Source organism: Gymnoscopelus microlampas (assembly GCF_963454915.1).
Source record: "Gymnoscopelus microlampas genome assembly, chromosome: 23".
Taxonomy (NCBI): Eukaryota; Metazoa; Chordata; class Actinopteri; order Myctophiformes; family Myctophidae; genus Gymnoscopelus; species Gymnoscopelus microlampas.
In genome coordinates this window covers 21,932,427-21,945,682 of record NC_139960.1, presented here as the reverse complement: position 1 = coordinate 21,945,682, position 13,256 = coordinate 21,932,427, and the positions used below count along the sequence as shown (strand labels likewise).

The window sequence follows — 13,256 nt, the reverse complement described above, 5'->3', positions numbered from 1 at the left end:
TGATACTCAGTACTCAAACGATGAGCAACAACATACAGTAGAGCTTCTGTCAGTATTCTATGTAAGTCTGCATTTAATATCATTAGGACAGTTAATAATTGCTGTATAGAAACGTGACATAACTTTACTTTAGATTAGATTAGTGCATGAGAAGTGCTGTTTTCACTGTTTACACTAAACACCAACATTAATAATCAGGATACCTGCAGACAGTGTACATTTTTCATATTCATATTCTATTCATACAATATTTCTTATTGTGATGGAACGTTACCATAGAAACAAAACAATACCACACTGTAAAAGCAGATCCAGATCCCAGCTTTAGCGTTTGAAAACCATAGTTATAATAAACAGTAGACATCTGTTGGTGTAGTTATTAGGATGTCCACCAGGGAGCAGTGTAGCATAGGTTATACATGCTGTGTGCACAAGGGCACTGTTTCTCAGCCAATGTTGTAGCTTTGTTAGATATGTTTAAATAGTATTTCATAAGACCTTTTCAATTAATATAATTTGTCAGTTAATAGGCTTGTGGTAAAACAGCTTGACATGAAATATTTACTGTTAAAGGTGATATTTCAAAAAGCTCTATATTGTGATAGCAATTATTGAGTGTTTGTTCAATAACAGGGTCTGTCTCTCCAGCTCTTTAGAAAATAATAATAAATGTTCTGTTTATTAAAGAGCTGGAGAGACAGGGGAGACCCCTGGACAAATACTCTATAGCTATGATTACTGTCTGAATATAGATAGTATCCACCCATAGTATATAGATAGTATAGCCCACCCATAGTTAAGTGGTCAAATGGGTGGTCCGTGAATGCTTTTGAGGTTTTCAAATGGGCCCTGATCCAGAAAAGGTTGCGAACCACTGTTTTAAACGGTTTCTGTTCAGTGTCAGCTGCAGTGATGTCAGAGCATTTCCACATCAACACGCCGCTGCTGGAGAGCGTCTCCATGTCCAAACGGCTGGGAACCACCGTCTACCTGAAGATGGAGAGTTCCCAGCCCTCTGGCTCCTTCAAGATACGTGGGATAGGACACCTCTGCCAACAGGTAGCCTCCAGTGGTGGAACTTTTTATTAACATAATCCCCTATGTTAATAATAGTCCCCTTTTTATTAACATAAACATGACATACATTAACCACTTCAGCCCCATATGTATTTTGGAAATTTGAAAATAGCCGATCTACAAGCTCACAATGCGTCGCATCGCGACGCATTGTGAGCTTGTAGATCGGCTATTTTCAAAAGATTTTTTATACATTTTATACGTTTAAAAACTTGCGAAATTGGACATTCTGCATAATGAGTACTTTCTACTTTTGCTACTTTAAGTACATTTTGATACCAATACTTTTGTACTTTCACTCAAGTAAATTTTGAATTCCGGACTTTTACTTGTAACAGAGTATTTCTACATTGCAGTATGTTTTATTTAAATTCATATTGTGTTACCTTTTCAATTAAACCAAAGTTATTTTTCATATAATCTTTCACTGGTATATTTTTTCACAATTCCACATGAATGTGTTTTTTGTCAACTTCTCTAAACAACATCTCCTCTGTTCTCGTCTCCTTTTCTGTGCAGCTGGCCAGGCAGTCTAAAGGAGTGGTCTGCTCTTCAGGTGAGAGCTCTTGCATGTCATTCATTGCTGTCGGGTACAAACCTCGTAAAAAAGAAGGAGAAAAAAAAAGAAACAAGCAATTGAAAAACATGGCCCACGCATTAGAAGGACAATATCAGTCACTAGACACAAATGAGTCTAACGTGGTTAAAATGGTAAATGGTGCATTAATATAGCACCTTTATCCAAGGCGCTCTACAATGTGCATTACAGTACATTCACAGCAGAGGAAACCATGCAAGGCACCAACGTGCTCATCGGGAGAAACTAGGGGTTCACTGTCTTGCTCATAGGACACTTTGACACTAGCTCTGGGAGAGTCCGGGATCGAACTGGGAACCTGCCAGTTCCCAAGCGGCCTCTCTACCTCCTGAGCCACTGCCGCACCCAAATAGAGTTTGAAGTTCAGTTTATATAGGAGGGGGGGCATGTCTGATAAAATGAATATCAAATATCTGGGTGCACACAAAAGTCGGAGTAGACATTAAAAGGACACAAGACGTGTTGTAAAGTGAAACACCCCTTTACGTAAGTGTAATTGAGTAAATGTAATGTACGTCTGTTAGAGCATTGGTTTTCAAAGTCCTTGGGGGTCCTTGGGGGGGGGGGTACCAGGGGGTCCCCAGCACCACTGTGTTAGAGAGTATACGCTATAATGCTCTGCTTGCTGTCTGTAGGGGGTAACGCCGGCATGGCGGCAGCCTACGTGGCCAGGAAGATGGGCCTACCAGCCACCATTGTGGTGCCTGCCTCGTCTCCTCAGCTGGTGGTGGACAGACTGCAGGACCAGGGAGCCACTGTCAACATAGTGGGCAAGGTGACCTTACTGTTTATACTATCACTTACAGTATATCACATAGAATATCCATAATGTACACATTACACTATATTGTCGCTGTCGGGCAGAAACCTTGTATCTCCATATTTATTTATTTTTTTCTTTTCATAAATGAATGCTCTATTATTTTATACTTTGTCATATAGCAGTGTTGTGCAAAAGTACTACTGATACTTTTGATTATTTTTTTTGAAAACTTTCAAACATTTTGTCCTATAATGATATTCCCTTAATAGGATGGCCAGGTTGAAAGTGGTTAGAGTTAAGATCTGGGGAGGACATTACTATTGTTTTTACATGGTCTGTCCACTAGGTGTGGGACGATGCCAACGCGGAAGCGCTCAGACTAAAAGAGACTGAGGGTCTCACCTACGTTCCCCCGTTTGACCACCCCCTGCTATGGTACACATTTTTTGCTATTTGTTTGAAAAAAAGAAAAGAAAAAAAAACTCTCTCTCTCTCTCTCTCTCTCTCTCTCTCTCTCTCTCTCTCTCTCTCTCTCTCTCTCTCTCTCTCTCTCTCTCTCTCTCTCTCTCTCTCTCTCTCTCTCTCTCTCTCTCTCTCTCTCTCTCTCTCTCTCTCTCTCTCTCTCTCTCTCTCTCTCTCTCTCTCTCTCTCTCTCTCTCTCTCTCTCTCTCTCTCTCTCTCTATATATATCTCTCTCTATATATATATATATATATATATATATATATATATATATATATATATAGAGAGAGATATATATATAACGGTTGCTACTACTACCCACCAGGCAGGGCCATGCTAGTGTGATTACAGAGATAGCGGCCTCCATGGGCCCCAACCTGAAGCCTGGGGCTGTGGTGATTTCTGTGGGGGGAGGAGGGCTCCTGTGTGGGGTCGCCCAGGGCCTGATGGAGGCCGGCTGGCTGGACGTGCCCCTTGTTGCCATGGAGACTGTGGGGGCAGACTGTTTCAATGCTGCAGTGAAAGCAGGGAAGGTCGTCACCCTGGATGACATCACCAGGTGACCACACCTTCCTTTCTTTCTTTCTTTCTAACCTTATTTAACCAGTAAAAATACATTGAGACAAAGTCTCTTTTGCAAGTATGCACTAGCCAAGATGCAGGAATATTTCACAAGTTCCATGGACGTAAACAGAACAAAACTCCACATTAAACTAACTGACTACCTAAACTGGTGCAGATTGGTAATATAGAAATAAATACATAAATACATGAATAAATAAATCATGTTTTTCCATCCATCCATCCATCCCATCTGTCCACTTCCAGTTCTGTGGCTCGACAGTCAAAAGAACAGCTGTTGTCTCTTGGACAATTACTGTAAGATGTTTATAACACATTTAAACAAGTTACTGACTGTACCATCATCTGTCCTCTCTGTCTCTGTCCCCCCCCTGTCCTCTCTCTCTCTTCTCTCTCTGTGCACAGTGAGGCCAAGTGTCTCGGAGCTAAGACAGTTTGCTCAAAGGCATTCGAATACAGCCAGTCTGATGAGCTGACCATTCTGTCGGAAGTGGTGACGGATCAACAAGCTCTGCAGGCTGTGGAGACCTTCCTGGGTGAGTCAACCAGCACACTGACTGAAGGCTGTGCCTCAGTGGTACAACACACAATCACAATCGTTTTTATTTGGACCCCCCCCCCCCCCCCACCATTCATCCAACATTGAGGAACCGGAAACGGTTCCATCACATTTGGAACTGTTTCTGGAACCGTTTTTTTTATCACACTGTCAGAGCTGGTATGTGGACTTCACGTCTGCTATACAATTACAAATACCGGTGGTTCTCAAACGTTTTAATTCCAAGGACCATCATAACTCTGAGTGTACAAATGGAACGTCCATTTGGAATCCCCTATAGGAATCGTTAAAGGGAACCATTAAGGAATCAGATCGTTTAGAGGGAACCGTTAAGGAACCGGAATCGTTAAAATCCTAAAGGATCCCAACCCTACATCTGACAAAGCTGAGACCCCCCACGCGTGCCATTTTAACCACTTAAGCCCTATACTCATACGACGAATAGCAAAACTAGACAAGCTTCAGCTTGTAGATTGGCCAGTTTAGCTATTTTTTAACTTTTAACAATGTCAATCTGGGACTACCTCCAAACAGACAAAGCCCCTGTGATCTTTGAAGTCCCGGACCCCAGGTTGGGAAACACTATTGCACATAACCAACTCAGCCCTAATGTACTCTGTCCTACCGGGCCATATACTGAATAATAGCTGATCCACAAGTTCACGACCCGTTGTGAGTTTGTAGATCAGCTATCCTCTATGGCAGTGGTTCTCAAAGTGGCGTCCATAGGGACTCTCAGGGTTCCTTGAGGGGGTTCTAAATTGACCCTTACAAGTCTGTAACTCTGACAGTGTACAAATGGAACCAAATGGACCCGTTAGAGTCCATTTGGTTCCATTTGTAAAATGTGAGAGTTAAGGGGGGTCCTTGACATTTTAAATTTTGAGAAATACTGCTCTATGGTATGGAGTTACATTTGTGTCTTTGATTAGTTCATAAAGACACAAATGTAACTTCATAATCCTCGCTTTAGTTTCTTTTACTTGCTCCAAAAATAGGGACGCCAGGTGGTCAAATGAAAGATTATTCATAATCTTGTTGAACTTTAGGCATTACGTATACATCTGCATTGGCTGTTTAAATGCATGAGTTATCATACTTTTTGTTTTGTGTGTGTTTGATTGATGTACTTTATTTAGTAAGACATGAGAACAGTACATGACAGTACATAACAGTACATGGAAGTACAAATTCACAATACAAGGTCTACTAAACTGGATAGCTCATTAAGCACTTAGCTTGTTTAAGATGAGATCCCCATGCACACAAATCATGATGTGTGTGTGTGTGTGTGTGTGTGTGTGTGTGTGTGTGTGTGTGTGTGTGTGCGTGCTTGTATTCCCCAGATGAGGAGCGTGTGTTGGTAGAAATGGCGTGTGGAGCAGCGTTAGCAGCTGTATACAGCGGGGTCATCTGTAGCTTACAGGAGAAAGGTAACTAATCCATTTAATTGATTATTAAAAGAAACTAGTCGATTTGAATAAAAACTAGGACCAGGAGACCTGGTACTGCCAGACCCCTAGTGGTTGAAATCTGAATGGCCGGACCTCGCTTGACGTGTGTGCAGAGGAAAAGAGGAAAAGAGGGACAAAAGGGGGACGAAAGAGGGACAGACAAAGCCTCATGTAGGCCGACCCTTAGCCAGGGTTACTAGTTAACATTATTATATTTTTTCCTGCAATACATTTTTTTGCCAGACCCAAGGGGTCGGGCTTATATGAGGCTTTGTATCTGTTTTGTCCATACATGGTATGTCACTTTGTCCCCCGGCCCCAGCCAAAAAAGTCTGTCCCCCTTTCGTCATAGAAGGGACATAGAAGGGACACACGTCATGCGAAGCCCGGCCATTCAGATTTCAACCACTAGGGGTCTGGCAGTACCAGGTCTCCTGGTTCTAGTTTATATTGTATAGATATATATAATTTGTTCATTTTGTAGAGATATAAATCATTTCTGGTTTATGTTTCATTTGACCCTCTCTCTTTTCAGGACGACTTCCAACTCCACTAGGCCCTCTGGTGGTTATAGTGTGCGGTGGCAGCAGCGTCAATAAACAACAGCTAATACATCTCAGAAACAAACTATTCACGTAAAACTGTATGTTTAAGGTGTGTGACTGTCTGTGTGGGTGTGTGGTGTGTGCACGCATGCATGCACATACACAAATGTAAGATCTAGAATGATAGATATACAGCTGCCAGGAATAATAAACATGACATTTCTGGGGGTTCTCTGAAGCAAGTGCACTTTTTGGAACAACGTACCACCATCCTCATTATCAAATACAAAGAAAAAAGTAACAACTCAAACAACTAGAACAACAATGCAAATTATGATCATCCGGAACGCTAAAATGACCTATTACAGGAGCCCAATTGTTTTTATAAAGATGTCATACTTCATCTGGAGTTTAGGCTTAGCAGTGATTCTTCTCGTGTACACTCTCAACAATCTCTCTTGCCATTGATTAATTGTAGGCGGTAATGATTCAAGTGGTTAAACAAAAATGTGCTGGGGGTCAACTTGCTACAAATGGTCCCCGCATTTTGGGTCCTCGCTTGGCCTCGGTGGTCCTGGCCTTTTCGCGCTCTGCTGCGTCAATAGCTGCCATATTCTGAGAGGCGGTGACCAGGTGCAGGAGGCTGATGCCGGACTTGAGGAGACAGATGATGGCGCAGACTCCCTGGAGCCAGTACAGCCAGGCAGCCGGCTCTTCAATGTAATGGAGAACATAGAGCAGACAAAAGAACAACTCGTTCCCTGAGCACATGACGAACAGCACTGGCTTGGATGTGTAGTAAAGACGGAGGATGGGGTTGCCAGAGAGGTCAATGGCCTTGTGGCTGGCAGATCCCTTCATCGTTGAGCTGTGTAGGTGCAGCCAGTGGCTGGCAATGTCCAGACACATGCTGAGCTGGAATAAGAACGTATAAGAAGGGTACAGCAGGGCCAGGTTTACCAGGAGGCACATGGTGGCACAGCGGTCTGTCAACATGTCCAACATGGCACCAAACTTTGTAGATTGGTTGAGTGCTCGGGCAGCGTAGCCATCAAAGGCGTCCAGCAGAGCACTGAGCAGATAGCAGAGGACGGCACGCACCGGGCAGCTTGTCATAAAGTAGAATGACATTAACGCCAGCACGATGCGGGCGTACCCGATCAAATTCGGAACGAAAAGGAATATGTTTTCCTCAGCCATATTTTACATAGGATTATAAAAATGAGTCAAAGACAAATGACGTTTGGGCTCCTGATCGGTGTAAACTAAGTTCTGTCCAGCCACATGCAAGGGTTGAAAAACATGTGTGGATGTTTGTTTTGGGCTAAAGGAGGAAAAACACAATGTGGAACTTAAATTGGTACAGCCGCACCAATGTCACACACAGCTTGGCCAATCCGCCAAGTCGATGGGTTGGGTTGGCTAATCAGGGAAGCCGGTCAGTCATATGACGTCACTCAGTCATCTACATATTTGGACTTATTTGGACAGATAGATTTGTGTTATTTATAGCAGTGGTTCTCAAAGTGGGGTCCGGGGACCCCCAGGGGTCCTTGAGGGGGTTTCCAGGGAGTCCGCAGCTAAATGATTGATGGTTAGGAACAAAATGAACCCTTAAAAAGGTTTAATGGAACTAAAGGGGCAATTTGGTTCCATTTGTACTCTCAAGAGTTATGGGGGTCCGTGGCCTAATGCATACCAAACGGGGGGTCCTTGAAATAGAATTTTAAAACCAATTGGAACTCCATATTTGGGCGCCTATCAATATCCTTTCCTTCCACGGAACCTTGACCTTGGGTCCAGCATGGACCTCTTGCACTCAAAGAAGGAGGTGTGCAGGGCCTTGCAATGGCCCTCCTTCAAGCAATCACTGGGCAGTTTGCCCTCCTTTAAGACGCAGTCGTGATGAAGCAAACATTCCTTAAAATCCTCTCGAATACCAGCACAAGCTCTGTTATCCTGCTCTTTATCCTCGTAGTGTTTCGGCATTATTGAAGGTCAACTATCATTGTTAGAGGAATGTTAATGTTTAAAATTTACCGAATGGGTTCCCTGATTGGAGAAATGTTAATGCAGGCCATTGGTTGGTTCTTAATGACACACGCCACCGTTCCATTTGTTCTTTACAAGGCTTCATCATCATACCATTTGATGATGTCACCCCTCCATCTCGCTCTGATTGGACAGTAGTCACTTCTTTTGTAATCACTTCCAATTTCATTTGTTTATCCTTTTTCCTGTATGAGTTCTCTCTCATTGGATACAATTTGTATTCTGACCTGAAAATGAATTTCCTTTTTACTAAAGAGCTGTAGAGACAGGGACACCCATATTGGTAACTATAAGAGTTACCATAACAGTCTATTGCAATGATTACTGTCAGAATATAGAGTATGAAATAATTAAGGATAAATGCTAAGCATGTAAATCTTGCAGTGATACCAAATAAGTGTTGCTTGGTAAGCTACGTATATCAAGGGTTCTCAAACCTTTTTATACCAGGACCCCATTTTATGGCGACCCCACACTTTTCAATTTCAAAATTGAAAAGTGTTAGCCACATGCAAGGGTTGAAAATGTTTCTTTTTTCAATTTCAAAATTGAAAAGTGATAATTGGAAATAAAGCTTATTTAAAAACAAAGCATACATTGGTAGCCTTGAATATGAATATGTATTAGAAAATATTTTCTCTTATCAACATAGTTAAAAAAAAGCAGAGTTTCTGTACACATTTGTAAATGGAATACAGTATATAGCCTACTGTATATCTACCCGAACCAAAGAGAGTGCATTCACAGGCTATGCTTTTCAAAAACAAAACATTAATGGGAAGGATACATTTTTCTTTTTTCAGTTAAGTGTGACTTCCTGTGACCCCTTCAGTTGGCACTGACCCATATTTTGAGAACATCTGAGCTGTTATGCCCTGCTAAATAGAAAAAGTGCGCTGGGTTTAACTTGGCATTGGCCAGTATTTTGTAGCCTACACTAGAAAAAAAGCGGACCCTAACTACCTGAAAGTCTAGTCTAGTCTAGTCGCCGAGATGAGAAGTCGCATGAAGACGCGCTCTCCGCGCTCCCGCTTGGAGACGCGCTCTCATGGCAACATATTTGCCAGTTTTTCACTGGATATACTCTTCATTTTCATCCTTTCGTGGACAACGGATTCATTCCTTGAATATCCACAAAATCTACACCTGATGGAGACAGAAAAGGGTAATCCACGGGAAATGAAAAACGAAAAACACTCGGACTTCTACCTACTCGACGACACTACAGAATCAAAACATCTGGGGTTTGCGGCTGGAGCTCTCCATATGCTCCTAGGCATGGACTCGACTAGAAAGTACGCGCCCCCGACAGTACGCATGGACCGAAGATTTTTAACCATCCTTTTTCTTCTCCTGTCGGGTGATATCCACGTTAATCCAGGCCCAGTTACCACCAGGCAAACTTCTGCCCGTCTGGCGAGAGAGGCAAACTTGGCCAACGAAGCTAGCGCTGCTAACGTTGCTATCGTTGCCAGCGACAACGTCGCACAACAACAGCAACTCCACGCCGCTAGCTCCCGGTCCCAACAAGCCAACGCACCCTCGGACCACTACGACACCGCAGCCGTACTCGACGCACCACGACGCGCGACGGAGAGACGCTGCGCAACGGAAGAAACCTATCCACGGACACATCTGGCGTTTCCAGGCGGCACACGGACCAGGATGGACCCCCGTGGACACAGACGAAGGCCCCCCTCAACCCCCCATCCCCCCATCCCCCAAGCCCCACAGCTGGTTGCTTACCAACAAGAACCAGACGATGCCCAACCCCCCACCCCCCCCCCCAACCCCCACAGATGGCCGCGTACAGCGAAACGGAGGCTTTGATGGACGCTAACACCTCAAAACCCCCCTCCCCCCCCGACACTGCTCCTCTCTGTGGACTCTCAGTGGACAGACATCTTTTCATTGAACAAATGAAAAAATCGTTTGGCGTTGGCTTGCACATGATACACCTCAATGTGAATTCCCTTGTAGGAGACAAGCTAACACAAATCAAGCAGATGTTTTATGATGGTAAGGTTGACATTTTAACTTTCTCTGAAACGAAACTTGATCATACGATAGATGATACTGATATTGAGATTGAAAACTACAAACTTTTCAGAAAAGATAGGAACAGAAACGGGGGCGGCGTATGCATGTATGTACATAAAGACAATGTCTGCATCCTTCGCGAAGACCTGAATGATGCAGACATTGAAGCTGTGTGGGTCGAGATCATTTTTGAAAATGCTAAACCTGTGCTAGTCGGTACCATATACAGACCTCCTAACCAGGCTGATTTCTATGATAGACTTGATGAATGTTTAGCTAAAGTGGACAATGAGGAGACAGTACTTCTTGGTGACTTTAACACTGACATGCTCCGTAAGGAAGCGTCAGTGTTTAAGTCATTCAGGGGGTTTTGTAATCGGCACTCACTCCACCAGCTGATCACTCAGCCCACAAGGCTGTGTGTTTCCACTCAAACTATCATAGATCTCATTCTAACAACGGACAAGGACAAAATCCTCAATAGTGGTGTTTCTACCTGTGGCATATCTGATCATAACATGATCTTCTGCACCAGAAAGAAACGTAAACCTAAGACCGGTTACCACCAAACAGTCACGATCAGAGACCTCAAAAACTACAAGAGTGAGGACTTAGATCACAGACTGGAGGAACAGGATTGGTCCGACGTACTAAACAGCACACAGGTAGACGAATCTTGGCTTGGTTTCAAAACCAAATTCATTCAAAATTTGGACAGTGTGGCTCCCATGAAAACCATCAGGGTCAAAACCCGCTCGGTTCCATGGATGAATTCGGATATCCTTGCTACCATGAAAGTCAGAGACAAAAAGTGTTCTGACTATCATAAAAGTAGGATCAAACTTGCCAAAAGCTTCAATAAAGGTCTCGAATCCCACGTAGCGAAACTCAAAAAAGAGAAAAACATGCTAAGAAACAAGGTTAATGGCATGCTGTTGTTAGCAGAAAAAAGCTACCTCGATGGCAAAATTGAGGAAAATCAAAACAAACCACGTGAGCTCTGGAAGCTATTCAACAACCTACTAGGCTGCAGCAAGAAATTGAAAACCAGGTTTACAAACATAAACCTCAAGGTGAATGACACTCTCATTTCATCCAAACGGGAAGTGAGTAAAATCCTCAACATATTCTTCACGACCGTGGCCTCAGAGTTAGTTGAAAAACTACCCCCTCACTCTGGGAGTCATGGTGGAGAGTATGTTGATTCATTTTACGATAAACAGGGTGTACGCAAAGATGATTTTAAACTCTCCCCTGTGTCAACAGATGAGGTGTTTAAAAAATTGAGTGCACTCCAACAACACAGAGCCACAGGTCCCGACAACATCCCCGCTAAATTTCTAAAAGACTCAGCCGCCTCCATTGCCCCAATCATTACCCACATAATAAACCTCTCCATCATACAGGGACGGGTCCCTAACGACTTCAAAAAAGCAAGAGTGACCCCTCTGTACAAAAAAGGAAACCAATTAGACCCTGGCAACTACCGCCCTATTTCTATTCTTAGCTCCATCTCGAAAGTCATGGAAAAAATAGTCTATGAACAGGTTGATAAGTACCTTGCCGAAAAAAATCTAATTTACGAATTCCAATCTGGTTTCAGAACAAACCACTCCACTGACACATGCCTTCTCTATTTGAACGACTCTATCAAACAAGATGTCGACAAGGGCAAATATTGCGGCATGGTCATGCTGGACCTCCAGAAGGCTTTTGACACCGTTAATCACCCAATTATGATCAATAAGCTCAAAGCAATAGGCTTTGATGACACGTCGGTGAACTGGATGAGATCCTACCTGGAAGGGAGGGAGCAAGTGGTGGAAGTAAACGGCACCCAGTCCCCTCCCCTCCCAGTGACTTGTGGTGTTCCTCAAGGAAGCATACTAGGACCACTACTGTTCCTGATATATGTGAATGATATGTCCTCAGCTTGCGACTGCAAACTGTTCCTGTTCGCAGATGACTCGGCTCTGCTGGTCTCGGACAGGGACAGGCTGCAGGTTGAGAAAACTCTCAGCACTGAACTCAACAAGATCTGCATCTGGCTCTCCGACAACAAACTCTCATTACACCTGGGTAAAACTGAATCCATCCTCTTTGGGTCCAACCCTAACCTTAGAAAGGCTGAGAGTTTCACGATCAAAGTGGGTGTAAATGTTATCACAAGAAAGGAGGAAATTACCTACCTGGGTTCCATCTTGGAGGCAAACCTCTCAGGTGACAAAAACGCTGAAAAGACGATCAAAAAGGTCCACAAAATAACACGGAGGATGTGGAGGCTTGTTCGTAAAGTCAGTAAGAATACTCTGAAGATTCTTGTAGGGGCCCTCATACAAGGTCATTATGATTATGCATGCACTTCGTGGTATCACAACACCTCCAAGGCCCTAAAAACAAGGCTCCAAACATCCCAAAACAAACTTGTAAGGCTACTTCTTGGCCTCAATTACAAAGCCCATCTAACCCATGCCCATTTTGCTAGGCTTGGATGGCTTAGGGTTGAGGACAGAGTACAGCAACTTGCTATGGGCCTGGTCTTTAAGATACACCACAACATTGGGATCCCCCTGTATTTGTCAAAATACTTCCAAAATGTTAATCAAGTCCATGATCATAACACCAGAGGCAGCTCCACAAACCATGTTCAACCCAGATTTGGCACAACAAAGGGAATGAACTCTTTCTCATGCTATTCATCTAAAATGTGGAATGCCCTACCAAAAGGAGTAAAGGAGTGTAAAACCCTACTTACTTTCAAAAATGCCCTAAAGATACACCTTCAGGAGGCTGCAATTCAAAAATGGCCCCTGTCCAAGTCCTAACCTACCCCATGTCCTAACCTAACCTACCCCCCCCCCTCTCTTTCTTTTTTGTACATATTTTTCACCCTTCATACTTCATACCAGTAACCTGTAAACTGATTGTATGACATTCTGTATAGTAGTGTGTATATCTGTCTGTCTCTTATATGTCAACATGATTTGTGTGCATGGGGATCTCATCTTAAACAAGCTACGTGCTTAACTGAGCTATCCAGTTTAGTAGACCTTGTATTGCGAATTTGTACTTCCATGTACTGTTATGTACTGCCATGTACTGTTCTCATGTCTTACTAAATAAA

The 13,256-nt window shown here is 43.3% G+C and overlaps 3 protein-coding genes across 3 annotated transcripts; 1 reads left to right on the top strand and 2 right to left on the bottom strand.

Moving 5' to 3' along the window:
* Window positions 1-12: 12 nt before the first annotated feature.
* sdsl (serine dehydratase-like) lies at window positions 13-6,519 on the top strand. Its single transcript, XM_084049753.1, has 9 exons — window positions 13-61; window positions 899-1,059; window positions 1,597-1,633; window positions 2,311-2,450; window positions 2,785-2,873; window positions 3,226-3,459; window positions 3,888-4,018; window positions 5,388-5,474; window positions 6,031-6,519. The coding sequence occupies exons 2-9, from the start codon at window positions 913-915 to the stop codon at window positions 6,132-6,134; spliced, it is 969 nt and encodes a 322-aa protein (XP_083905879.1). The 5' UTR covers window positions 13-61; window positions 899-912; the 3' UTR covers window positions 6,135-6,519.
* Window positions 6,520-6,527: 8 nt separating this feature from the next.
* LOC311039775 (CDP-diacylglycerol--inositol 3-phosphatidyltransferase-like) lies at window positions 6,528-7,265 on the bottom strand. The gene has a single exon (XM_084049754.1). It carries the CDS (start codon window positions 7,238-7,240, stop codon window positions 6,560-6,562), a length of 681 nt encoding a protein of 226 aa, XP_083905880.1. The 5' UTR covers window positions 7,241-7,265; the 3' UTR covers window positions 6,528-6,559.
* Window positions 7,266-7,801: 536 nt separating this feature from the next.
* Window positions 7,802-8,029, bottom strand: LOC311040320 (cytochrome c oxidase assembly factor 5-like; the record flags this gene model as incomplete). The annotated part of the gene is made up of 1 exon (XM_084050526.1): window positions 7,802-8,029. One exon carries the CDS (start codon window positions 8,027-8,029, stop codon window positions 7,802-7,804), a length of 228 nt encoding a protein of 75 aa, XP_083906652.1.
* Between the last annotated feature and the right edge of the window lie 5,227 nt (window positions 8,030-13,256).

What these genes read in the sequence shown, in the direction of transcription:
- sdsl (XM_084049753.1), top strand. Translation starts at nt 913, where the DNA reads ATGTCAGAGCATTTCCACATCAACACGCCGCTGCTGGAGAGCGTCTCC. An exon ending in TAGGACACCTCTGCCAACAG is followed by an intron (nt 1,060 to 1,596) that starts GTAGCCTCCAGT and finishes TTTTCTGTGCAG; the next exon opens with CTGGCCAGGCAGTCTAAAGG. An exon ending in CTGTCAACATAGTGGGCAAG is followed by an intron (nt 2,451 to 2,784) that starts GTGACCTTACTG and finishes TCTGTCCACTAG; the next exon opens with GTGTGGGACGATGCCAACGC.
- LOC311039775 (XM_084049754.1), bottom strand. Translation starts at nt 7,240, where the DNA reads ATGGCTGAGGAAAACATATTCCTTTTCGTTCCGAATTTGATCGGGTAC.